Raw genomic sequence first — 27,976 nt, 5'->3', positions numbered from 1 at the left:
ACCTGCTCCAACAAGTGCCAGCAGAAGACACATGGTTTCATCTGGCTGCCCTCAGAACACCTATTTGTGATCACATGAAGCAACCTATGATTTCAATGGCTTAACAACTGTCTTTCATTCTTCTACTGAGGACCTCAGGCAGCAATTACTATTGACAGCAGAAGTGAAGTTAGGTATGTAAATATTTTCAAAGTCCTACACATTTAAACAATGCTAGTCAATGTTTTCAGTGCATCCTATTCATTCCATCAAAGTGCAGTGGCCAGATAATGCTTGGATTATCCTATTATTTTTGTGAAGGAAATGGAATCCTAGAGTCTACAGCAAGCCCAGGGGAGCAGGTTCAGAAAGCAGCACCTTCCCAAATCTTTTCTGAGGTTTATCCCCATTAGTTAAATGGGTATAATATGGTAATCAATCATTACCTGTGTATTTCTGGATCTGAATTCAATGTAATTTCATTTACATCTGCCTTGTGTGTATCCTGCATTGTTGAGAAACGCTCATGTAAAGTAATACCAGGTGATGGAAAATAATTTGCTGAAAAGGGAAACAAACAGTTTTATCTCAATGTTAAGCTGATTTCACTTAAAAGATTACATATAAGCACAGAAAGAAGGGATTATTTTTTAAAATTCAACGTGTTTTCTCTTAAAAATATGTGCGACCCAAATTTATTTCGCGGACTAATTTGTAGCTCTCACGTGCCTTCCCAAGCCCAAACAAGAGTAAAAATGCCTGATTTATTAATCAAAGAATTTTCTTTCTATCTGACATGCCTGCTTACTTGTCCAGGGGAAAAGACAATGGCTCTTTCAAAGCAAGGACCTTTCTTCTCCAAGGTAAGACTTACTATATCTGGAAAGTAAAGATGGCACAGAGCTTCACAGTTGAATGAAAATAAAAAGTAACTTCAAAAACAAGCCTGAAACATCAAAACAATTTCAAACAAATACTAACTGTTATGTCTGCATATCACAGAAGGCCTTCTAATGCCACTTTACTTTAATTCACATTAAAGTGCATGAAAACATTTAGAAATCAGCTACGCTACACACTTTTAATAGGATACAGAGAAAGAGAATACACTTGGCCCATCAGAATGCTACTTAAGCAATCCTCTTCCCTAATTTACTGTTCCTGTTCTGGGACAATCTCCTGGATTTTTCTGCAAATCAGCTCCATTTCTGCCAAGAATCACATTTCCTTTGGGTGAGAGGGACTGGAGCTGAGAGGATGAACTGTTTCAGACAAACTATGTGCTTTAAAGTAAATACATGCCTCAGTTTGAGGGACGCAGAGAAAAAAAAACCTCATTTTCAAAATATGTTTTATGAAGGTAAGAAAGATTAATGCAATTGTCTAGTAGAAGTACAAAATAAAAAATTTTAAATTCTCGAAGGCCTCCAGCTTGTAATACCTACAATTGCCTTATTTGTGTAGCATCACTGGGGAAAGTTGTTCTATATCACTGAATTTTCCAATTAATGGAAACTCGCCAGGAGCAAAAACAAAACAATTTAATGCAAACCATTAAAAGTATTTATTTATTACGCAACTCTCAGACATAAAGAATGCCAAAGCAAACTAGAAGTTTCATTGATCACTCAGCATCATCCTTAAGATACAAAGTCCTAGGAATGCCCTCAGGGGGGTTTAAGAATCATAAAATGACCTAGGCTTCCTGATTTCTTGAGTTTCCTATCTGTTTTTGTTGCTTTTTCCTCCCTGTTAGGTTCCCAGTTATTGTTTCTTACTGCTCTCAGTATGCCTTGTCTTTGGCAGCAGCCAGCCTCTCCCTTTCTAACTTGCAATTTCCAATCTACTAACACTTGAAGCACAAGGTTATTGGAACTACATATAAAGAACTAGGCTCAAATGAATGCCTGATACTCTCTTCAAAAGATTTCCTAATTCACAGTCTAGCTTACAATGAAGTATTAATTACTATTAAACTATACTGCAGGTGTTTACCTGTATCTCGTGAAACGTTACTACATTACTTTTGTGTTATCCCTAATGTATGTGCAAAATATACCAACCTTTAACTTGATGGATTATTGTTATGATTTCCTGAGCAAATTCTCCTGTAGGTTTGTTTTCAGTATTCTGAGTTGAGTCAAGATGTTCAAACACTGGATGAAAGTTCTCACTTTTCCTGCCAACAGCAACCAAATCATGTGACATCTGTCTCTCTGTGGAATAGCTAGAAGCAACCCTAGAATAATTCGCAAATGTTTAACTAAATTTGAAGCTATTTTGTGGAGAAAAGAATTTATCAAAAATTAAGATAGCTACAAAATTAAAAAGATGTGTATCTTTTCTTATAATTAAGGCACTAAATTCCATGCCATAAAACATGTACAATAACAAGTAGGAGAAATTAACTACAGATACATGGCTCTGAGTTCTTTCAAATCAGAGGTCATTAAATATTTGCCACTTGAATAATAAAATCCTTCAAATTCTAAGTGAAACAATTTTTACTTCAAAAACACAAGGTATTAAAGACACTTACTATGCAAAATGTAATTGATTAGATTATTTTCTACTTCCAAATGGCCAAAATATTGTTAGTCCAGCAAAATTATTTTATCTTGAAATACTACCACACTTTAAAAAGCCGATATCAAACATAAGAACCTCTCTAACTTAATAAAAATCCTTATATCTTTATATCAGTAATAAGAAGCTTAGAATTGTATTTTGAAATAAAATTCTGTTAAGAGGTTAACTTAATTACAAAGTCTCACTAAATTCTCAGAAAATAGTCTTAGCTGTTAGGCAAAGTTATGGTCATTAACACCAGTTACAGTGTTCACCCTCAATGTACCCATAAAGAAATACTACCATTTATTATATAACCCCGGCTATCTTACCACTTTAATGCCTTCTGAATCTTATAACTTTTGTTAAGAGCTCTCCTGACCTCTAAGTACTTTTACAAACTAATGGTTATGATACAGAGCTAACTATTACTGAGGGCTTATCACGTGCCAAACATGGGGGCTTAGAGCTTACCAACATTATCTCATTTCATCTTTACAATAGCCCTATGGGGAAGGTGCCACGACCCTGAGACAATGGACGTCTTGGTTGCTTTGTCTCACATCCTAGAGATTAAGCATTCAAATGAACACGTCTTCCAACTGTTGTAATGAAAAACTATACCTTATTCCAAGAATGCTGTGCTTGCTTAAAACTACTCAGAAATTCTTTGTCTGGAGGTACTTTATGCATCAATGAAGAAATTTTCTCATTATTTTATAATTATATCTCATTTTGGACCCAAAATGGCACTAATCAGCTTGTACCTATCTTATTTCCCTGTACTTAACTCTAAATTGCTTTTGGCTCCTCTCAAAAATCAAGTTCATTGTCCAAAGAACTGACATTTGCAACTGCTGGGGTTAATGGCTACATTACAGGCTCAGAAGATAAATCCGAAAGAGAGCCCTGAAGTATGTTTTAAATAACAGAGCACCACTGGAATAGCTCATCATATAGCAGAAAGCAGACCGACAGATGTGTCTGGGGGTACGAGTGCATGCATGCACATATGTATTTATTTATTTAAGTCCTGTAACAGCCATATATCTAAACTGCTGCAGGGTTATAAGGGGCTTACAGATATTCTTTAACTAAAAATTGTAGCTCCTCTAATAAAAATGGTTTTGAGTGTCTATTTATAACTTATCAGAGGAAATGCTTCCATCTGACTTTCCGTGCTCCCTGCTCTCAGACCAGCATTGCCAGGGACAACTCCGTGCCAAGGCAGAAACACAGAAATGGAACCATGCAGCAGGTTGACCGCACTGCTGTGGTTTCGTTGATTCATTAGAAGGACTTTCATTAGAAAGAAGGCGCGTTTCCCTTCTTTCCTCCTAATTTGCTCCAAGCTTCCCACTGTGTATGTGATAACTAGCTAAGAGACATTTGCTGGCAAATGTTAGAACACCCCGTAACGACCTCCACTAACAAAGAATTACAAATGCTCTCTGTTTAAGGGGGTTTAAAGTTACAAAATTCCTGTGCCATACCAAAAAAAAAAAAAAAAATAGCCTTTAAAAACATTTTATAGGAGGAAACTAGTATATTTAAATAGAACTATACAAATGGTCCATACACCAGAGGAAATCAGTTGATAAGGTTTTTTTCTGGCAGCCTCAGTTTATACCAAAAGGAAATAAGCTACTAAAGATGTTCAGTTTTCCAATGGGTAATTATTAACATTTACTTAAAATTGCTTACAAATTACTGCTGAAACTCTTGTCCCCACTCCATGCTCAATCCTCAATCCACAGGAGTTATATACTTTTAACTATGAAGCTATTATATATTTAATTCCTGAAATCTTAGTGTTTAAACTTGTTATCCATTAAAATTTATCCTAGAGTTCCTCTACTACAAGATATTTAAGAAAAAATTAAAATTATCATTTTCTAGAAAATATACATTAACACAGTAAAACCTCCAAATTTTAGTCTTTTAAAAATAATTATGATACTTTTGGTACAAGAAAAACCCTCGTTAGATATGAGAATGCAAAATGTTCTAAATATTTATATTTGTAAATGTAATCATCTTTTGGTTCACATTTTACTTTTTACTATTTCCTATGGTATGGATTGATTAACAAGTTAATAATTTCAGGAAATATCCGCAAAGCAAGTAGTTAAGCTAAAAAGATCAAATGTTCTCATTTGAGATGCATTTTAGACAATTTAAAAAATTAAAATACAGCCAAAAATCTCTATTCTAATACTATTTCTGGTACTAGTTTCATTAAATCTTCCAAGATCCTTTGCTCCCTCGACTGCGCTTTCCCTGTTTATTTTTCTGTTTAAGGATATTTCCACTGATGTTCTCTGAGCGTTGTGGGTAATAACCAAGAAAACATAAAAAGCTACATTAAACCTTAATTTCCTGTTGTACACACTTAGGACTCATCAAAGAAACAAACTGCATGGCCAAACGGCAACAAAAAACCCAACAGCAGCCAAAACCAACAGATTCCCCTGCCCTCTGGAAGCTTCTCATATATATCAAAATCCATATGACACATATAAAGTTTTCCTTTCTGTCTTCTTCCAACTAATAACTAACACTTCATACAGCATCCTACAGTTCATATAAAGCACTTTCCCAATTACAGTCACATGCAGCATAACGACGTTTCCATTAATGACCACTTAAATGATGGTGGTACTGTATTTCTAGTCTACCTTTTCTAGGTTTAGATATGTTTAGATACACGAATAGTTACTGATGTGTTACAGTTGCCTACAGTATTCAGTACAGTAACATGCTGTGCAGGTTTGTAGCCTAGAAGCAATAGGCTCTACCATACAGCCTAGGTGTGTAGTAGGTTACATCATCTAGGTTTGTGTAAATACACTCTATGATCTTCAGAAAGTGGCAAAACCGCCTAACAAGACATTTCTCAGAACGTATCCCCATCGTTGAGCAATGCATGACTGTATATAATTTGCTCCTGTCTTCCTAAGAACAAATTTAGAAATTGTGGAGTTGAGGGAAAAGGTTCAGGGAGATTACTCCTCCCCTCATTCCGCATCTCAATACTTTTTGCACAAAAGTCCTCTAGTGGGCCTCCCCAGCCCCAGCATGCATTCAGTCTACCTCATAGACGACAACCCTCTGGCAGCCAGAACTGGGCTGCCGGCCCTCTCCTATCAGCTGATAATGTCAAATCCGGCTGGCAGTTGCAGCATTCTTACCTTTCAGTCTCCTTTCCCTCTATTCCTTTTCACTGCTCAAAACCACACAGGTCAAAGTTCCTGTGTATGTTTTACTGCCATTGTTAACCTGTAAATATAAAATTTCTTTTGCCTCATCTCCATGTGTCTGAAATACACCAGCCTTTGAAGCCTAGCTCACATGTCAACTACATGATGCCTCTCTTCAATTTCCCAGCTTGGTACCACCCATCTTCTGCTGAGTCACACATGCACTCCAATAAACCAAAGGAGAAACCTAATCGTATGCAGCTCTCTAGTCCCAGGGCACCCTAACAGACTGTCTCACACAGGGTAGGTCCTCAAAAAATACCCACTGAATGAATAAATAATGAATCAAAAATGACTTGGTCAATTTGAAATGAGTGTTTCAGCTAAAGAGATGATAAGGTCAAGTGCAGTGGCTCACGCCTGTAATCCCAGCTACTCGAGAGGCTACAGTTTCGGAGGCCAAGGCAGGAGGATTGCTTGAGCTCAGGAGTTCAAGACCAGCCTGGGTAACATAGCAAGACCTCATCTCGACTAAAAATTAAAAAAAAAAAAATTAGCCAGGCATGTTGATGTGTGCCTATAGTCCCAGCTACTCGAGAGGCTGAGGTGGGAGGATTGCTAGAGCCTAGGACATCAAGGCTGTAGTGAGCCGTGATCACAGCACTGCACTCCAGCTTGGGTGACAGAGCAAGACTGAGTGAGAGAGAGAGAGAGAGAGAGAGAGAGAGAGAGAGAGAGGACGTCAACATTTTATTTTTATTTTATTTTTGAGACAGGGTCTGGCTCTGTCACCCAGGCTGGAGGGCAGTGGCACAATCTCGGCTCACTGCAACCTCTGCCTCCTCAAGCCAATCTCCCACTTGGGCCTCCTGATTAGTTGGGACTATAAGTGTGCACCACTACACCTGGCTAATTTTTGTATTTTTTGTAGAGACGGAGTTTTACTACGTTGCCCAGGCTAGTCTCAAACTCCTGAGCTCAAGGGATCTGCCTGCCTCGGCCTCCCAAAGTGCTGGGATTACAGGCATGGGCCACCATGCCCAGCCAGACTTCAACATTTTAATTGAGGCCAATTTAATTTTGTTTTTTTAACTTTCTTGGCTTTTTTTATTTTTATTTTTTGCTTAACTTAGACCAATTTAAATTTAATATTTTTAATATAAAATCTCAAATATAAAGTTCAGAGATGAACATGATGATCCTCCATGTGTCTGTCGACTCAGCTTCAATGGTCACCAACACATGGCCAATCCAAGCAGACTCACAGAGCCAGGAGGAACTGCAGGCTAATTTGGGCCCAAAAGGTTATAGCCAAGTGACCTGCCCAATGTCACAAAGCTGATCAGTGGTCCACAGGAAGACAAAAACCTATGCACTCTAACTGCCAACAGAATCCCTATACAAGGCCTCCTAAGAGACACCAAGAGAAGCTAGGGTCAAAAATAGGAACAAAAGGGAACGTTATCTCAATTAATTTTTGATTTTAAAATGCGCATGAGAAATTAAAGTAGGGGAGAACTTTAATTTTTTATGCTACATAACAGCAAGGTGGCAGGTCTGGGTATAAAATATATCCCCACCTGCAGCTTATTTTACCTCCAGCGGAACAGTGTCCATCATAGGTAAACTTATGTGAGTAGGTTCCCTTCCTTCAATCTCAGTTATGACTTTTCACATTGTTCCCTGCCTGCATGACACCCGTTTCCTCAGTGTCAGGGTTCCAATGTCCTCTGGGGCCCATCACCCACCTCCTCCCCTTTCAAAGCGGGAAAAGAGCTGATAGGGGTAGAGAGGCTCTGTGTCTCTTCAGTGGGAAATAAAGGATTAGACGCAAATGTGGCCAATGTACTTAGTCCACCATCAACTCTGATAGCCATAAATGCTGATGGACAACCGTCCCCATGTCCCAGGTGTCTCGTATCAGCTTCCCAGGCGATCAAAGAAGCCTCTGATCCATCAGCAGCAGTTTATTCTGCTCCAGATATTAGTACCACCTCCTCCCTCCTCCCTCTCCCTCCTCCTCTTCCTTCCTGGCCTAGCCAAGGGTCAATCCCTCACCCACTCAGCCCAACATTAAACTAACACCTGCATTTGTCTGCCCCAAAACTTTCAGATGCATATATACAACAGTTAATGTTTTGCATATGTAACAACCTTAGTAGAAATTTTCATACTGATTCCCTAACTTACATTCTGAAACATATAATTATGACTCAGATGTAATTTCTGATAATGAAGTTTCTGACAGAGTGGATAATTAGAATACAGTCTTTCTTAACGGAAGTATTAACTATGCGGTGAACATTCAAGCAAGTGTTTACCTACTGCTGTTCTAGATACAAACTAGAATCTAAAAAACTCACAGAGTGATAACCTTTTGTTTTCAACCATACTGATAACTGGAATAACAAATATCAATTCTCAACCAAAGCTAAGTAAACAAATGCACAAAACTAGCCATTTTAGCATTTCCAAAAAAAAGCAGATGAACTCTCTAGATGTTAACCAATAAATAAAGTTCTCTCTGCACTCTGATTATTTTACTCTTTTCTAGAAAAGAAAAATCTAATTTATATTAATAGATGAAAACATAATTCTACTGAGGGCATTATCTTTGTTTTATGGATCAGTCCACATACAATTAAATCCAAACCACAAAATTCATCCATAACCCATTCACCAGGAAATAAAGATTTTGTTGACTATGACGCTTTATCATACTGAAAAGATGCATATATTTGCTCAGTTATTTATTTTTCAGGTCTTTGAACAGAGAGGATGTGCAGTGGAGGTTATTACACAAGCCATCCTGCAGGCCCTGGGCAGGTATTCAAATGGCCCTGGTATGCTGCCAGACCCCAGTGACAGATTATGAGATTTCACAAAATCATAGTTTATAAATTCAAAATAAAAGATGCAGCAGCCTCCATTTTAAGCTCATTTTTGTGACACATGATAAACATCAAGCTTCCATTTCTCATATCAAATTATAAAATTAACTGTTCAGTATCTCTAATGAGGTCTATTAAAATAAAACTCTTCAAAACTGGTATTTCTAGCATTCTTTAAAAGTGTTACAATTTTTAAATTCTCTTTTCACTACAACACACTTCATTATTAAACATGGGGGTATCATTACTTTTATTTTTTTAGTTTTAATTTTTGAGACGGGTCTTGCTTTGTCACCCAGGCTGGAGTGCAGTGGCACAAACATGGCTCACTGCAGTCTCGATCTCCCGGGCTCAAGCCAATCCTCCCATCCCAGCCTCCCAAGAAGCTGGGACTACAGGCACATGTCACCACACCCAGCTAATTTTTGTATTTTTTTGTAGAAGTGGGGTTTCATCATGTTGCCTAGGCTGGTCTCGAACTGCTGAGCTCAAGCAATCAGCCTGCCCTAGCCTCCCACAAATGCTGGGATTACAGGTGTGAGCCATTGCACCTGGCCACATCATTACTTTTATTAAAAAGTTAAAAATTTTTATGCATTTCATTGTATATAATTTTACCTCAAAAGAAAAAAGAGGAACTGTAAACAAAAATTTATAAGGTATCTAAATGGGAGTGTCCTGACATTTGCAACTTACTTTGAAAAATATCCAAAAAATAAGGTGGAACAATGGATGAATAGATACATTTGTAATTATGAAAGTAAACTGTTAATTGTAGACTTTAGGTGGTGAGTATATGGGCGTTCACTGTAGAATTCTTTCAGCTTTTCTGTATGTTTGAACATTTTCAAAATAGAACGTTGGATAGAAAAAAAGCTTAAGGCTGGGTACGGTGGCTCATGCCTGTAATCCCAGTGTTTTGGGAGGCCAAGGAGGGATGATTGCATGAGGCCATGAGATTGAGACCAGCCTGGGCAACGTAGCAAGATTTCTATCTCTACAAAATATTTTTTATTAGCTGGGTGTGGTGGTGCATGCCTGTAGTCCCAGCTACTCAGGAGGCTGATGCAGGAGAATTACTTGAGCCCAGGAGTTCAAGGCTGCAGTGAGCCATGATCACACCACTGCACTCCAGCCTGGGTAACAGAGCATGACCCTGTCTCGAAAAGAAAAAAAGAAAGAAAGAAAAGTGTGTATGCTATATGTTATATATGTATATCTCATAGCCATCAGAATGTAATCCAATAATCCAAGCTCCCCTCCCTTTTTTTTTCTTTTTTTTTTTTGAGACAGAGTCTCACTCTATTGCCCAGGCTGGGGTGCAATGGCACGATGATGGCTCACTGCAGCCTCAAACTCCTAAGCTCAAGCGATCCTCCGACCTCAGCTTCCCAAAGTGCTCTGATTACAGGCATGAGCTACTGTGCCCAGCCGTTAAGGTAACATTATTAAACTTGGTACTTACAGAAGCTTTTGTGCTTTTAAGATGAAGAACTAGTAGGAGATATAATAGCACAAAATTATTTAAGACATATGTAAAAAGATACAAAATTATTAATATACCACAGCAGTCATGTATAAATATACATAGAAAAATAACTAGACTAAAATGCAAATAAAATTGTTGTAGAGTAGTAGAATTATGGATGATTCTCCCCCTTTATTTCTTGAACTTTCTGTAATATAATCATACTTATAAATGCTTTCTGAGCACATATATAAATGCACATACGTATATTTAAAAATATTTTCTACAAGTGCAATGAATGCAAAAGAACTATGAGGTGGGGTGTTGCCATGTCTAAATTTAAGAAAAGGAACAGAGGCCAGGTACAGTGGCTCAGGCTGGTAATGCCAGTGCTCTGGGAGGCCGAGGTGAGAGGATCGTTTGAGGCCAGGAGTTTGAGACCAGCCTGGGCAACATAGCAAGATTCCGTCTCTACAAAAAAAGAAAAAAATTAGCTGGGCATGGTGGCATGCACCTATAGTCCTAGATACTCAGGAGGCCAACACAGGAGAGGCAGGAGGATCATCTGAGCCCAGGAGTTTGAGGTTGCAGTGAGCTGTGATCGTGCCACTGCACTCCAGCCTGGGCAACACAGCAAGACCCTGTCTCAAAAGAAAAGGAGAGAAAAGAAAAAGGAACAAAAAATATTTTGTTTTACAAAAAAGGACTTGTGGGTTTATCTCCCCCAAACCCTTTGGATTTTGTTTTCTCTCATTTTTGGTTCAAAAACAAATGAGTCAAGCATGAATATAAACATACCAAATCAACATGGCCCACCCCTTTTCATTCACATACTCGTAGTGTATTAAGGTCATGAACAGTTTTAGCCGTTTAGTTTTAGGCCAACTGCAGTGCCTTATTATATACATTAAATGGAAGTAATATTTGTCGAGGAACAAAGCACGTGAGTCTGCTTTAAGAGAATGTAACCTATAACAACAATAGTCTATTTTTTTAAAGAATCATTAAGGGCTAAAGTAAATGTCTTATAAATAGGCATCTTCTCAGATTATGGTGTAATTTCCTCTACCTGGGAGAATCTAGTTGGTTGAGCCCCAGTCATTTTGAGATGGCAGCAAAAACCACATTAAGTCACCTGCCTCATTGAGTCATAAGGGAACACGTGGATTTGAGCCCAAGCCACTCTGACTTAGACAAGTCACTTCATCTCTCAGGGCCGCGCTTTCCTCCTGTATAAAACTAGGTCCTGCTAAGGTCCCTTTTCAGCTCAAAAAATTCTCTGAATCTCAGGCAACAGAAAGCACAGGCTCTGAGAAACTGAGCAAGGACTAGGTTTTCTTGAACTCTACCCAGCTAATCCTTGGATAAGGAAAACCTGGCAGCATAAAAACAAGTGAATTTGTAAAGAGGAAAAACTCCACAGAATGCCCCACATCCAAGAAGCATCTGGAGATAGGACGTGGAAACAAGGAGACACGAAATCGCTCCCATGTAACTAATCACAGGAAACAGCCTCACTACAGGGCTTTTTTGGGGGAAAATTCTTGGCAATCCCTCCCACTCGCTGGACTCTAAACACACTATTAATTCCATTTTGGAAGCTGCAAATAAAGATTGTAGAAACATTATCAAATATCATAAAGAAAAAACAAAGATAATACCTGAATGTATTTACTGTTTTCTTCACATCTACTTTAACTGTAAGTGATTTCTTCCTAAGATTGATAGGCGAGGGTTTCACATCAGAAAGTTTTTGACTTTTATCAAGTTGGTTACTGGAAGAATTGCTCTCTTTTCTGCAATCCCCTTCTTTCTTTATTTTTTCCTTCCGTTTGTCATTACTAGACCTCAAATCAACATCATTTTTATTTGGATAAGTACAGGCAATGCTGTCTTTCTTAGACGGTTTAAAAGGTTCTTTGACTTGTCCATCTTGAGTCTCTCTCCCTCTTCCAGTATTAAAACAATCTAACTCTCTATTTACAGGGCCTTTTTGAAAACTGTATTTTCTATCTTCTTCCTTACAGTACTTCTGAGTTCTCCCATCAGAAAAGTCCTGGTCCCCATCCGAGAGCTTAGGACGTTTGTGACGATAGTCATAGGATACTTTGGTTGCTGAACTGGTCTCTGGGTGTTCCCTCTCAGCATGTCGATAAGTCTGGGGCCCAAGGTTCCACTGGTCTGTGTCCTCTTGGTAAGGTGGGAGGGAATGCTCGGGCTTCCACTTTGGATTCCTGGCAGGCTCTCTGCTTTCATACCTCTCCACGTCTTTAGGTCTTTTTGATGTGTGTCCATATTTTCTGAAATCACGATCCTCAGGATACCTGTGTTGACATAAAGCAGTTTACACTTGCAATAGAGAGAAGAAAGGGAGAATTTATATGTGTAGAATGTTGGGCAGCATGGCTTTAAATGCAGAATGCAGTGGCAAGCTAATCTATAATCCCTTAAGCCAATTCTAGAGGCATAAGGCAGTTAAAGAGGAAAATACCATCTTTTAAAAGTATTCTAGCCATCAACATGATTTACTGTAAAAAGAAATACTTCACTACTACCAGTACACCATAACTAAATTACAATGCTTTTTGTCTTTTTAGACAAAAGCTTTTCAAGGTGGTTATCTTCAACCATAAAGTAAACAGACCTTTTCACTTGAGGCATTATACCAAATTACCCAGGTTTAATGTTTTCCTATACCTCTTCTGAAATGAGCTCCTTGTCTCAAAGTCTTCAGAGCCTCTTCTAGTTGACTGGGAGTATTTTTCTTCTTGTATCCTCTGGTGCCTCAACTCATCTTCATGCCATTTTCCTTCAAATCTAAAAGAATCTGCTATTGACCTCTGAGGTGGTTTCCCTCCTTTTCCACTTCCTCTAACTCTGTGGTCATCAGGACTATACCCTCCTTGCACTTTCTGGGGATAAGAATTCCTCTCATGCTCTTTGTAGGGTATACCCTCTGAGTATTTGGGCATATACTGAGCTCTCCTGTTACTGTCCCCTCTTCCAGGCGAATATCCTCGGTGAGGCTTATACATATAAACATTTTCTAAAGAGTTTCTTATGTTAGGGGAAGGTGATCTATGTTCATAAGACTGGTAATATATATTTCCACGAGAGGGAATCCTTGGTTTACTCTGTCCATGTTTCTCACTGTCCATTCTCCAAGCGACGGGTCTTTTTGGATCCTTCCTATATTCACAGCCATAATGCCCGTGAGAATGTCTTTGCTTGTAGTGTTCAGCATTTCTAGGTACTGGCGATAAAGACCTATGTAAACAAACACAGAAAAGTGTAATCCATTTAAAGATAATCAACTAAGTGTGTCTTAATATGACCTACCGAAAACAGTTGCTTTTCCTAGGATCCTTCAGCTTCTTCCACTCAAACTAAATTCATCAATTTGCTACATCTGCATTCTAAATTGTACATTTGGGGGTCTGACTATAGTACTGCCCAATCAACAAGCATACTCTTTCCATCTGAACTAAGGTATTCCATGTGCTGATCCAAATGAGCTGAGCACACCTTTCCCATTGGAGGAGGGCCAGCTTAGGTACACAGCAGGATCCATTTTAGAAGACTGCTGACAGCAAAGTTCTGGCAAAAGAAGATGCAGTGACTTCAAAGGGCCAGTCAGCAAAAGCTTACATCCTGCTCAAAGGCCAGGTAAGAAACAAGCAGGAAGGCAAGACTCACACAAATCAATGTGTAGGAGGGCCTCCAGCAAACTGAACATCACCTCTGACAATAAATTAGAGTCTAAGATTTAATGATGCTACAATTCAAACTCAGAACCAAGCCAGGCCCAGAGCTTCTCCAGTTGATTGTCTACTTTCTCCACTAAGGCTGTATCAAGGAGCAAAACATATGTACTCAACCGGGGGAGAAGGGGGAACAAGAGGCTCTTAAGACTTGAATCTCATGCTTAATTCCTCCAGAAATACCTCTAACATAGGTAAGTTGCTTTTTGTTCCCAGATCTGTTCCTTTGCATATCTACGGAAAGATGTGCTGTTCGAACAGAGCTTGTAACTTTGGTGAAGTTATACTTTAAAGCAGCTATAATGCTCTCCAGGGACAGCACATTCTTTCTGGAACTACCTTCTCCATACCTCAGCATTGCCAACATTGAGGCTTCTGTATTCAGGGAAACCAATTTGGGTTGCCTAGACGTAAAGAGAGGTGTGCCACTATCTGGGACACAATACAGTTCCATTTTGTACCTGGGGACCTTTCCCCCCATCTGACCTGCCCAATTTCTCCATCTCCTCCCTGAGGGTTTAATGTCTTCTAATCAATGAGGAAGCGATCCTTGCAGCTTCTGTTATGGCTCTCTCTTAGAAGCGGCCATGGAGTTGGTGCAACCATGAGTGAATCCCTTTCCTTTCAATGATAAGTCTGTGCCCTCCCTACAATAAAGGAGGTAGATCTACCTTCCTCATGTATATACTGAACTTGGCAATATTGCCCTCTGGAGTCACCAAGCTAGACATACCGGCAAGTGCTATGTAGCTAAAGCAGAAACTCTGCCATCCAGCTGGCTATACCTCATCACAGGAGGAAGCAACTGGAGCCTCTGAGGACTTCTGGAAGATTTCATCTCTTTCATAGCCAAGGAGAAAAGATGGCAGCCAGAGTCAAAGGTCTTCCAGTCTGGATGGAATTCCCAATAACTTACTTTTAATCCTTACTTCACATTCAATATTGGTTTGATATGATATTTTATATGTTTTATTGCATAGTGTCCCTTTCTTCTGAAGAAGGTTGCTGGAATAGTTGCTATTGCTTTTGGTTTTCCTAAAGGAACAAAAAAGACTCAAGGAGTCTATTGGGAGACAATTCTCCACAGTCTCGAGTTCTGCACACCTTGTGAGCGCCTTTTGAGCAGAGGCACTGGCAGCCTTTGTTCTAAGGCAGTGTTGCAAGATAGAGATAGGGTCTCCCTCAGGGAAAAGGGTTGATGTGTTTGCTGTCCATTATTTGCAGCCCCTGATAAGGGACTCATGTTCCTCAGTTGTACTGTAACCGCACCACCTGTATGGAAAGCTCGCTGCCTCATAGCATGCACCCAGTCAGTGGCTCTGCGGTGCCAGCCCTCATGGGACCCAGAGGGTGAGGGGAATGACAGGAACATGAAGCTCAAGCTGCTTGCTGTACTCTGAGTAATAAAGGCCTTTATCTCTGACCCAAGAGTGCCCTGTGGCAGGCTAATAATGTGTTAGTTCGCAAGTAGGGTAAAATATCAGATCCTTTATAGTTCTTAACAAAGAAACCTGAGATGGAACCTGGAAATCAGGCACTGAGCTTGGCAGGGTCTCTTGTGCCCCTCACCAGCGGCTTTTGTCTTATCAAGAAAAGACCTCTGTGGGCCAGGAGCGGTGGCTCACACCTGTAATCCCAGCACTTTGGGAGGCCGAAGCAGGTGGATCACTAGGACAGGAGATCGAGACCATCCTGGCTAACACAGTGAAACCCCGTCTCTACTAAAAATACAAAAAATTAGCTGGGTGCAGTGGCGGGTGCCTGTAGTTCCAGCTACTCAGGAGGCTGAGGCAGGAGAATGGTGTGAACCTCGGAGGCGGAGCTTGCAGTGAGCCGAGATCGCGCCACTGCACTCCAGCCTGGGTGACTGAGCGAGACTCCATCTCAAAAAAAAAAAAAAAAAAACAACAAAACAAAAAGACTTCTGTGATACCCTTTTAAAATCATTCACTTCTTTACATTCCCTTTTCTTTCTCAAATTCCTTGCCATTACAAGTTGCTCCTGTGAATTACAAAATGAAAACTGTTGACAAAATGATTGATTAGTTACTGCATAACCGAAACGCATAAGCAAAATGGGCAAGTTATCGTAACATGAAAAGTCTTGGTCTGTCTTTTTTGTGTGAAATGATGGTCCTTTTTAAGTCTCAGAAAATACTAGTCACATTTACAGCTTGGTGCCTTTGCTCCTGCTCTCCCCCTTAACTAGAATACTTCTCTTCACTCTTTCTGCCTTTAGAAGTTCTACACATCCTGAAATGCCCAGATAAAATTGTTTTCATCTCTTCTTTGAAGACTTTCTTAGTACCATTTCCCTCCACAAAAACACAATTATTTCCTCCCTGAAAATCCAGAATCCTTTGTCCCAATAAGTAGCACAGCACTTTCCCCACTGTATCATAATTGGCCATGGTGTCAATCTCAAAGCCCAACCACGTGCTTGCTGAAGCCACAGAAGATGGCATATTTGCTTTTGTAGACCAAGAACCTGCCTGTAGCAGGTGTACAATAAAGACTGGTTAAATTGCTCCAATCTAATGATACATACTTTTGATACTACCAAGCTGGAAAGAGGAGAAATGGACTATAATCAAACTATTCAAAAGGAAACTCCCAATTTTCTACCTCGAAATTTCTTTAAACATATTAATTATGAAAAAATAAAATGAAATCCATACTGAGGAGTTCTAAACTACTCACTAATTCAAAAAATGTAATACTCTCAAAGATGTTTCTCACTCTCTCCTGCTGTGGCCACTGCTTTGCTTTTCATTATGGATTAACTCTAGCTACCTTCTATGATTAAACAAAGCTGTCAGCTACTAGAATGTAGAAATACAACCTCTACTATGATAAAGTACCTATTGTGAATAACCAGGTCTCATGAGCTTATTAAGTGTTTACTAGTACTGGTGAAATTGAAAGTCACAGCACATCCCAAATCCAAGATTACTCTGCTAAGAGCTGCTCACCTGTGTTTCCACCTGGGGGATCTAGATCGTGACCGTGCCATCCTTTGACACGTGAGCCACTATCCACTTTTTACACTGCAAAGAAACACAGGATTAGCAAGTTTGTAGAAAGAGCCTACAATTTGATCTAAAACACAGCGAATGCTGCCAATTTACTTAAACCCTTTGTGCCTCAGTTTCCTCATCTATAACATGGAAATAATAATAGCACCCCTTCTTACTGGAATGTTGTCAGGATAAAATGAATTAAATCAGGGATCAGTAAACCTTGTCTGCAAAGTGCTGAATAGTAACTATTTCAGGCTTTGCAGGCCATATAAGGTCTCTGTCACATCTGTTTCTTCTTTTTTTTAAAGCAACTCTTTAAAAATGTAAAAATGTGACTAGACAACATTGAGATGTGCCGTAAGTATAAAATCCACATCAAATTTCAAAGATTTCATATAAAAAATGTAAAATGTTTTATTAATGTATTTCTAATATTAACTACATGTTGAAATATTTTAAATATACTAGGTTAAAGGCACTATATTGGTCAAAATTAATTAAAAAAATAAAAGTACAAAAACTATTTAGCTCAAGTGGGTCATACAAAAATAGGCCCAGCAAGTCAAATGCATTGTAGTTTAATGACCCCTAAATTAAATCATAAAAAGAGCTTATTGGTATCTGGCACACAGCAACTGCTAAATAAGTATTCCAAAAAGAGGAAAAATTACCCAGAATTCCTCTATCTGAATACAAGCACTACTACTTTCCTGTCTTTCACCATGTACAGAAACACTTCATATAATCACAGTTAAAATGTTTAGGAATACATGGTGGTATACACTGCTTTTTAAATTGTTGGATTCTAAGAATTACAATTTCTTTTTTTAATTTTTTTTTTTTTTTTTTTTTTTTGAGACAGGGTTTTGCTCTTTCACCCAGGCTAGAGTGCAGTGGTGCAATCACAGTTCACTGCAGCCTCGACTTCCCAGGCTCCAGCGATGCTTGACCTCCCAAGTAGCTGGGACGACAAGTATGCACAACCACACCTGGCTAATTTTTGTATTTTTGGTAGACACAGGGTTTTGCCATGTTGCCCAGCTTGGTCTGGATCTCCTGAGCTCAAGCAATCCTCCGACCTTGGCCTCCCAAAGTGCCGGGATTACAGGCGTGAGCTACCACAGCCGGTCAGAATTACAATTTCGAATATTCAACTGCTGCCTAACTTTCCACCAGACAAATATACCCAAAATGTAACTGAACATTATTAGACACTTAGTTTGCTTCTGGTTTTTTGCTAAAACAAATAATGTTAAATAAGTAAATTTTAAAAGGCACTTCTAAACTTGGTTTTTCAAATATTCTCCAGTCTTTAAAAGAAACTGATAGCTTCAGAAACTGATTTTTAAAAATACATAAGTAGGTATAATCTCCTATACTAGCTATTATTTATAACTCAGTAGTCCTCAGTTCTGATACCAATATTAAGTAGTTCCTAACTTAGTGGTCCCAATCCCCTGGTGGCTTCTAAAACGACTGCCATGGGCTCATGAATTATCATATAGCTACCATGTACAGACTACCGAATAAACAAGTATATGTCTCATGTATTATGCACCTCGATTTTGCAAATTTCTGAAGATACTATGGTGAAACTAAAATATAAAGACTTCTTGTCACTATGCAGTTTTTCCACCCACAGATACAAAAAGTACAATTATTACGTAGACATCAGTTTAGAAGGCGGTCCTCATACTCAATGGTTTGCAAACTACTGTTATCCTGAATTTCAGAAGAAAGTAAAAGCATATGAAGTCAGAGAACTTGAACTAGATCACTCATCAGAGGAAGTACAATCAATTCAATTCATTTAGTTATACACAGCCTCTTTCGAAAAAGATTTTGAGGCTAAGAACAATTAGCTCACAAAGTATTACGAAATTAAAACACTAAAGGAAAAAAATGTTTACTTAGTAACTAAAAGTATCAAAATGTATTCACTTGGCCTGGCCTGGTGGCTCACGCCTGTAATCTCAGCACTTTGGGAGGCTGATGTGGGTGGATCACCAGGTCAGGAGATCGAGACCATCCTGGCTAACACAGTGAAACCCCGTTTCTACTAAAAATACAAAAAATTAGCCAGGCGTGGTGGTGGGCACCTGTAGTCCCAGCTACTCGGGAGGCTGAGGCAGGAGGATGGCGTGAACCTGGGAGGCAGTGCTTGCAGTGAGCCGAGATCATACCACTGCACTCCAGCCTGGGAGACAGAGCAAGATTCTGTCTCAAAAAAAAAAAAAAAAAAGTAATCATTTAACAAATTTTGCTGTGTACCAATTATTTGCCAGACACTGTTCTAGGGCTACAGCAGTGAACAAAAACAGGCAAAACTTCCTGCTCTGATAGAGATTACATTCAATAGGGAAGTTATAATTTAAATAAACTCTGGGTATCAGTTCATACCTGTTAAATTTAACGAAAATAATAAACCCAAAGGTGGTAATTTTTTTTGGGGGGGGTAACAAAAATATTGCTGATGATAATGAGAAAGGAAAATTTTTCTGGAGCATAATCTTTTTTTCTTTTTTAAAAACAAAACATATTTATTGATGTTGAATTCACACGCCATACAGTTTACCCATTTAAAGTGTACAATTCAATGTTTTTTAGTATATTCACAGTGATATACAACCATTATCACTGTCTAGTTGTAGAACATTTTCACCCTCCCAAAAGAGACCCTGTTAGCTGTGACTCCCCACTTTTCCCCTCCCCTGCTTAGCCCGTTTCTATGGATCTGCTTATTCGAATCATTTCATATAAATGGAATCAAACAGTATGTGGTTTTTTTGTGACTGGCTTCTTTCACTTAGCATGTTTTCAAGATTCACCTGTGTTGTAGCATGTATCAGTACGTCATCCCTTTTTATGGTAGAATAATAGACATTTCACTGTATGGGTACATCACATTTTGTTCATTCATTCACCTCTCCATGCATATTTGGGTTGTTTCTACCTTTCAGCTATTATAAATAATGCTCTTATGAACATTTGTGTACAAGTTGTTGTGTGGACATATGTTTTCATTTCCTTGGGTATATACCTAGGAGTGGAATTACTGGGTCACTTGGTAACTCTATGTTTAACTTTTTGAGGATCTGCCAAACTTTTCCAAAGTAGCTGCACCATTTTACATTCCCACCAGCAGTGTATGAGGGTTCTAATTTTTCTATATCCTCACCAACACTTACTATATTTTTGACTATAGCCAACCTAGTGGGTACGAAGTGGTATCTCATTGTGGTTTTGATTTGCATTTCCCTAATGACTAATGGAGAGTAATCTTGAAACATGTAAGAAACTATGAAACTAATCATACCTCCTTTCCTTTAATATAGTAATTTCAGTTTAAACTTGTTTTAAAAAATAATTCAAAAGAAAAAAATCAGCTGTGTATACTAAGATGTTTGTATCAGTTTTATTTATAATAGTAAAGAAAAAAAGCCCACAAAAACTAATAACCCAAATGCTCAACAAAAAAGATTAAATGAATGTAAGATAAATACATCTAGTTGCTTCCTACCTTTTTCCCAGCCTTATGTATGTCTTTTCCTCCACACACCCTACTAGTCCCCTACACCACACTACTCGCTTTCCCTGATCAGGCCGTGCTGGTCCAGCACATGTATGGCCTTCCCTCAGTCAGCTTGACAAACCCCTATTTCTCCTGACTGTGTAACTATCACATCCCCTAGGACTCTTTCCTGGACTTTCTTTTTTTTCCCTCTGGGCTTCTTTCTCCTTGGGAATTCTGGGTTTATTTTGCAATTATTTCAACACGTTGTATTTATTTACATAATTGTATTTATTTCAATAGGCAAAAGACTCCATTATCACAGAACACAAAACTCAAATGACCTATGAACATATGAGATGTTCAACTTAATTAGCAACTGGGAAAACACAAATTAAGATCATAGCCATTTGATATGCCAAAGGGCTATGATCACTCATCAGATAGGCCAAAAATGTTTTTTAAGTTGCATATTCGAAAATGTTGGCAAAGATGTGTGAAAATGGGAACTCTCAGTTACTGCTAGGTGAACTGTACACGGTACAGTATAACCAGTTTGAAAATACCGTTGCCCCTTGGTATACTCAGGGGATTGCTTCCAGAATCCCCACATATGCCAAAATCCGTGCATATCCAAGTCCCTCTGCACAGGCAGCTTTCGCATATCTCAAATGCCGTATTTTCTATACACGTTTCTTTGGGAAAAACTCCACATATGAGTGGACCCACACAGTTCAAGCCCGTGTTGTTCAAGTGTCACCTGTAGTTTGGAAATACCCAATAAAGTCGAACATGCCCATATCCCACAGCCCAGCAATTCCATGCAGGAATATATATTGGAGTAGTTCTCAAACTTTAGTGTGAATTAGAATCACCTGGAAGGCTGGTTAAAATACAGATTGCTGGGCCCTGCCCCTGGGGTGGGCCCCACTCTAGCAGGTTCCCAGGTGATGTCGGTGCTGCTGGTCCAGGAGCTACAGAACCACTGGTTTTAAAGTTAAAGTGGAGATCACTTAGGAGAAAATATTTACAAGTGAGATTTATTGCATGTGATAAAAGAAGTATTACTAAGAACATTTTCCTTTGCCCAATATTTAAATTAGCTTTATTAAAATTCAAATGGGCCAGGCACAGTGGCTCATTCATGCCTGTAATCCCAGCACTTTGGGAGGCTGAGACAGGCGGATCACGAAGTCAGGAGATGGAGATCATCCTGGCTAAAATGGTGAAAACCCGTCTCTACTAAAAATACAAAAAGTAGCGGGGCATGGTGGCACGCGCCTGTAGTCCCAGCTACTCAGGAGGTTGAGGCAGGAGAATCGCTTGAACCTGGGGGGCGGAGGTTGCAGTGAGCTGAGATCGCACCACTGGACTCCAGCCTGAGTGACAGAGCGAGACTCCGCCTCAAAAAAAAAAAAAAAAAATTCAAACTATTCATTCAAAGATGGTGAATTTTATTGCATATAAATTATACCTCAAAGCTGTAAAAACATTAGCTTTGGGGTGAGGAAAATATTCTAAAATTAGATCAGATATTATGGAGATGGTTGCATGACTCTGCAAGCATACTAAAAACCACTGAAATGCACACTTTAAACCAGTAAATTATAAAGCTATTTTTTAAAGTTAACTTTGTTTGCAATTGCTTAGTGGGCATCAGCTGGTAATGACAAGTACTAGTTCAGCTGCTTGATAGATAAGAGAGGAGGTTTAAACATACAGCCTGAGCTGAGAATGCTTTTTACATTTTAAAGGGGAGGAGGAGGAGGAGGAGGAGGAGGGGGGGGGACAGAGACTGTATGTGACCCACAAAGTCTAAAATATTTACAATATGGTTCTTTTTTCTTTTTTTTTTCTTTTCTTTTTTTGAGATGGAGTCTCACTCTGTCACCCAGGCTGGAGAGCAGTGCTGCGATCTCAGCTCACTGCAACCTCCACCTCCTGGGTTCAAGCGATTCTTGTGCCTCAGCCTCCCAAGTAAATGGGACTACAGGTGTGCACCACCACGCCTGGCTAATCTTTGTACTTTTAGTAGAGACAGGGTTTCACCATGTTGGCCAGGCTGGTCTTGAACTTCTGGCCTTAAATGATCTGCCCGCCTCAGACTCCCAAAGTGCTGGGATTACAGACCTGAGCCACTGCGCCCAGCCCATGCCCAGCTAATTTTTAAAATTTTTTGTAGAGATGGGTCTCAATATGTTGCCAGGGTGGTCTCAAACTCTTAGGCTCAAGAGATCCTCCTGCCTTGACCTTTCAAAGCGTTGGGATTACAGGTGTGAACCACCACACATGGCTGCCAGGGGCATTTCACACACCTTCCTCCTGGAAACATTTTCTTCACTTGGATTCCAGAATACTACACTTTTTTGGTTTTCCTCCTACCTCTATAACAATTCCTTTTGTCTCTTTTGCCAATTTTTCCCCATCTTCCCCATCATCACCCTGACCCTTAAGAGTGAACCCTGTCTTCCTCTAAATAGTGACTTTGGTCTTTGGACTTGTGTCTGTACTCTCATTCAGTCTCATGCCTTTAAATACCCTCTATAAACTAACAACCTCAAATTTATATCTCCAGCTCACACCCATCCCATGCACTCCAGTCTTGCATATCCAACAGCCCACTGGATTCTGTAAACATGTCCTTGAGCAAACTCCTGATCTCCCTCCAACATTTTCTCCTCTTACAGTCTGTCCCATCTCAGTAAATGGCAGCTCCATCCTTCCAGTTTTCAACAAAGAGGAAATACAAATGTCCAATAAACACATGAAAAGATACTCCACACCACTAAGAATCCAGGAAATAACATGAAAATAATGAGATATTATTTCATACTCATGAGATTTGCAAAAATTTAAAAGTCTGATGGCACCCATGTGTTGACAAGAGTGGGAAAACAGAATTCCTTCCTCTCTCTCTCTCTTTCTTTCTGATGGAGTCTTGCTCTGTGACCCAGGCTAGAGTACAGTGGCGCGATCTCGGCTCACTGCAACCTCTGCCTCTTGGGTTCCAGCGATTCTCCTGCCTCAGCCTCCCAAGTAGCTGGGATTACAGGCACGTGCCACCATTCCTGACTAATTTTTGTATTTTTAGTAGAGATAAGGTTTCACCATGTTGGCCAGGCTGGTCTCCAACTCCTGAACTCAGGTGATCCACCTGCCTCAGCCTCCCAAAGTGCTGGGATTACCGGCAAAAGCCACTGTGCCCGGCCAGAAAACAGAATTTCCCACCTGAGAACATTTTCTCCCCAAAAAACCATGAAGCAAAAGGAAACAGTAAGTCTGTAGAGGTACACCTCATTTTGTTGTGCTCTGCCTTACTGCGCTTCACAGATACTGCATTTTTACAAATGCAGGGTTTTTTACAATGCAGGGTTTGTGGCAACCCTGCATTGAGCAAGTCTATCAGTGCCATTTTTCCAACCTCACGTGTTTACTTCTTGTCTCTATGTCATGTCACATTTTGGGAATTATCAAAATATTTTAAACTTCTTCCTTACTATTATATCTGTTACGGTGATCTGTGATCTTTGATATTACTATTATAATTGGGGGCACCATGAACCATGCCCTTATAAGATGGTGAATATAATCAATAAATGTAGTGTGTGTTCTGATGGGACATTCTTCCTTCTCTCTCCCTTTCCTCAGGCCTCCCTACTTCCTGAGACACACTAATATTGAAATGAGGTCAATTAATAATCCTACAATGGCCTCTAAATGTTCAAGTGAAAGGAAGAGTCACACATCTCAAGTTAAATCAAAAGCTACAAATGATTAAGCTTAGTGAGGAAGGCTCATCAAAAACTGGGAGAGGCCAAAAACTAGGCTTCTTGGGCCAAACAGCCAAGTTGTGGATGCAAAGCAGAAGTTCTTGAAGGAAATTAAATGTGTTACTTAAGTGAATACATGTATAAGAAAGTGAAACAGCCTTATTGCTGATACGGAGAAAGTTTGAGTGGTACGGATAGAAGCTCAAACCAGCCACAACGTTCCCTTAAGCCAAAGCCCAATCCAGAGCAAGACTCTAACTCCATTCAATTCTGTGAAGGCTGAGAGAGGTAAGGAAGCTGCAGAAGCAAAGGTGGAAATCAGCAGAGGTTAGCTTGTGAGGTTTAAGGAAAGAAGCTATCGCCATAACATAAAAGGGCAAAGTGAGGCAGCAAGTGCTGATGGAGAAGCTGCAGCAAGTTATCCAGAAGATCATTGACAAAGGTGGTTACGTTAAACAATAGGTTTTCAGTGTAGATAAAACAGCCTTCTCTTGAAAGAAGATGGGACTTTCACAGTTAGAGAGGTAAATGCCTGGCCTCAAAGCTTTAAAGGACAGGCTGACTCTCTTGTTATGGGCTAATGCAGCTGTGACTTCCAGTTGAAGCCAATGTTCACTAACCATTCTAAAAATCCTGGGGCCCTTAAGAATTACACTAACTCTGCCTGTGCTCCATAAATGGGACAACAAAGCCTGAGTGACAGAACCTCTGTTTAGAGCATGGTTTACTGAATATTTTAAGTCCACTGTTGAGACCTACTGCTCAGGAAAAAAAAAAAGATTCCTTTCAAAATATTACTGCTCATTAACAATGCACCTGGTCACCAAGAGCTCTGACGGAGATATACAAGGAGATTAATGCTGTTTTTGTGCCTGCTAACACAGCATTCATTCTGTAGCCCATAGATCAAGGAGTAATTTTGACTTTCAAGTCTTGTTATTTCAGAAATATGTTTTGTAAGACTATAGCTGCCATCGATAGTGATTCCTCTGATGGATCTGGGGAAAGTCAATTTAAAACCTTCTGGAAAGGATTCACCATTCTAGATGCCATTAAGAACATTCATGACTCATGGGAGGAAGTCAAAATATCAATATTAACAGGGGTTTGGAAGAAGTTGATTCCAGCTCTCATGGATGATTTTGAGGGGTTCAAGACTTCAGTGGAGGAAGTCAATGCAGATGTGGTAGAAACACCAAGAGAGCTAGAATAGAAAGTAAAGCCTGAAGATGTGACTAAATTGCTGCAGTCTCATGATCAAACTTGGATGTATGCAGAGTTGCTTCTTATAGATAAGCAAAGAAAGTGGTTTCTTGATTGGAATCTCCTCCTGGTGAAGATGCTATGAACACTGTTGAAATTACAAAAAAGGATTTAGAATATTACATATGTTTAGTTGATAAAGCAGTAGCAGGATTTGACCGGTTTACTTTAATTTTGATGGAAGTTCTACTGTGAGTAAAATGCTATCAAACAGCATCTATGCTACAGAGAAATCTCTTATTTAATTTTTTTGTCTTATTTTTTTCAGAGATGGGGTTTCACTTTGTTGCCCAGGCTGGTCTTGATCTCCTGGCCTCAAGAGATACTCCTGCCTTAGCCTCCCAAAGTGCTGGGATTATAGGGGTGAGCCAAAGCATCCAGCCAGAGAAATCTTTTGTAAAAGGAAGAGTTGATTGATGCAACAAACCTTATTGTTGTCTTATTTTAAGAAATTGCCCTAGGCTGGGCGTGGTAGCTCATGCCTGTAATCCCAGCCCTTTGGGAGGCCAACGCGGGCAATTCAGTTGTGGCCAGGAGTTCGAGACCAGCCTGGCTAACATGGTGAAAACCCATCTCTACTAAAAATATAAAAATTAGCTGAGTGTGGTGGCACACACCCGTAGTCCCAGCTACTTGGAAGGCTGAGGCAGGAGAATCACTTGAACCTCCAGGAGATGGAGGTTCCAGTGAGCCACAATTGTGCCACTGCACTCCAGCTTGGGTGACACAGCAAGACTCTGCTCCCCCTCCAAAAATTGCCCTAGCTACCCCAACCTTCAACAACCAACCCCTGATCGGTCATGAGCCCATAACACTAAGGCAAGACCCTTCATCAGCAGAAAGATGATGCACCACTGAAGGCTTAGAGGACCATCAGCAATTTTATTTTTAGCAATAATGTATTTTTAAATTAAGGTGCGTATTGTTTTAGACATAATGCTATTGCACATTTAACAAACTACAGTATAGCATAAACATAACTTTTATGTGCACCAGGAAACAAAAAATTGTGTGACTCACTTTATTACAATATTCGCTTTATTGTGGTGGTCTGGAACCAAACCCGCAGTATCTCTGAGGTATGCCTGTACTACAAATAGAATTAAATATATTCAAAAGCATTGGAGGATATTAAAAAACCTACCTTGAATCAGAAATTCACAAACTAAGAAAAAAATAAATGAAAAACAAACAAAAAATGGAAAAATGAAAGAATAAAAGCTGGGACTCAAGAAAAAAAATGGGAGAAAAAGACTCAACTATCCCAAAAAATGAGGAATAAATTACAATATGCCCAAGGGAGAATAAACTCAAATTAAAACTTAATAAGGGGCCGGGCGCGGTGGCTCAAGCCTGTAATCCCAGCACTTTGGGAGGCCGAGACGGGCGGATCACAAGGTCAGGAGATCGAGACCATCCTGGCTAACACGGTGAAACCCCATCTCTACTAAAAATACAAAAAAACTAGCCGGGCGAGGTGGCGGGCGCCTGTAGTCCCAGCTACTCGGGAGGCTGAGGCAGGAGAATGGCGTAAACCCGGGAGGCGGAGCTTGCAGTGAGCTGAGATCCGGCCACTGCACTCCAGCCTGGGCGACAGAGCGAGACTCCGTCTCAGAAAAAAAAAAAAAAAAAAAAAAAAAAAAAACTTAATAAGGAACATTGAAGACAGGCATGAAAACAACCGAGAAAATAAAATATGACATTGAGGGAGAGGAAGAGAGGGCGAGAGAGAGAGAGAGAGAAAGAGGAGTGGGGAGAAGGAAAGAAAGGGTCAGAGAGAAAGTAGTAAAAATAGCAAATACGTATAGAAAAAAAACTAATATTTATTCATGTAATTGCAGTCCCTGAAGAAGAAAAACCAAACAATAGAACTGAACTAGTATTTAAAACTATAATTCGCTCAGAATGCAAGAAAACATTCCAGAAATTTAAAAATACCTAAAATACCTGAATCTACACATTTAAGGGCTCACCAGGTACCTAGGAAAATTAATCTAGAACAAATAAGTCTGAAATACAGCCTAGTCAAAACTATTTGATTTCAAACATAAAGATAAAATTCTCAAGACTTCCAGGCAAAAAGAATAAATAACTTACAAGTTCAAAAGAACTGGATCAGTATCAGATTATGAGATTTTTCAAAAACAAAATACAAGGCAAGGTGAGAAACAGAGCAGCACTAAAAAATAAAACTCAATGAAAGTAATGTGAGCCAAGGATTTTACATCAGTTAAGATGTTCCTTAAACATTAAGGCAACAAGAAAAACAGTTTTCAACTTACAAGGGTATAGGGAATTCTGCACTCACTAACCCTTCCTGAGGAATATACTGGAGGATAAGCTTTATTCAATTAAATGGGGGAAATGTCAGCAAAAGGACTGATGGTGAGCATTTAAAAATGTGTAAATGTACATATAAGACACTAAAAGAAAGATAAGGATGAAGGTGGAAAATTAGTGTAAAATTGCTACACAATGGCCAGGCACAGTGGCTCACACTTGTAATCCCAGCACTTTGGGAGGCTGAGGTGGGCAGATCACCTGA

At 39.5% G+C, this 27,976-nt stretch overlaps 1 protein-coding gene and 1 long non-coding RNA gene across 9 annotated transcripts in view; one reads left to right on the top strand and one right to left on the bottom strand.

Annotated features, from left to right (window-relative positions):
- Positions 1–27,976, bottom strand: part of BCLAF3 (BCLAF1 and THRAP3 family member 3) — a 73,741-nt gene that overhangs the window by 35,090 nt on the left and 10,675 nt on the right. For 7 of the 8 annotated variants that reach the window (XR_011618242.1, XM_011735308.2, XM_071088694.1 and 4 more), the window contains 5 exons: positions 16,840–16,914; positions 12,804–13,373; positions 11,768–12,430; positions 2,043–2,218; positions 426–540 (listed from right to left, as the gene is read on the bottom strand). Coding sequence is in view for 7 of the 8 variants with exons in the window: in XM_011735308.2 (XP_011733610.1) it covers positions 426–540; positions 2,043–2,218; positions 11,768–12,430; positions 12,804–13,373; positions 16,840–16,880 (1,565 nt within the window). In the remaining variant the exon portion in view is untranslated. The remainder of the gene's footprint in view (positions 1–425; positions 541–2,042; positions 2,219–11,767; positions 12,431–12,803; positions 13,374–16,839; positions 16,915–27,976) is intronic. The other variant, XM_011735310.3, reaches the window with a different exon arrangement.
- LOC105478202 (uncharacterized) lies at positions 17–26,515 on the top strand. The gene is made up of 3 exons (XR_985208.2): positions 17–173; positions 796–842; positions 24,047–26,515. It is a non-coding gene; the product is annotated as an uncharacterized lncRNA (long non-coding RNA).

Source organism: Macaca nemestrina, chromosome X (genome assembly GCF_043159975.1).
Source record: "Macaca nemestrina isolate mMacNem1 chromosome X, mMacNem.hap1, whole genome shotgun sequence".
NCBI lineage: Eukaryota > Metazoa > Chordata > Mammalia > Primates > Cercopithecidae > Macaca > Macaca nemestrina.
This window is presented reverse-complemented; position numbering and strand designations above follow the sequence as displayed.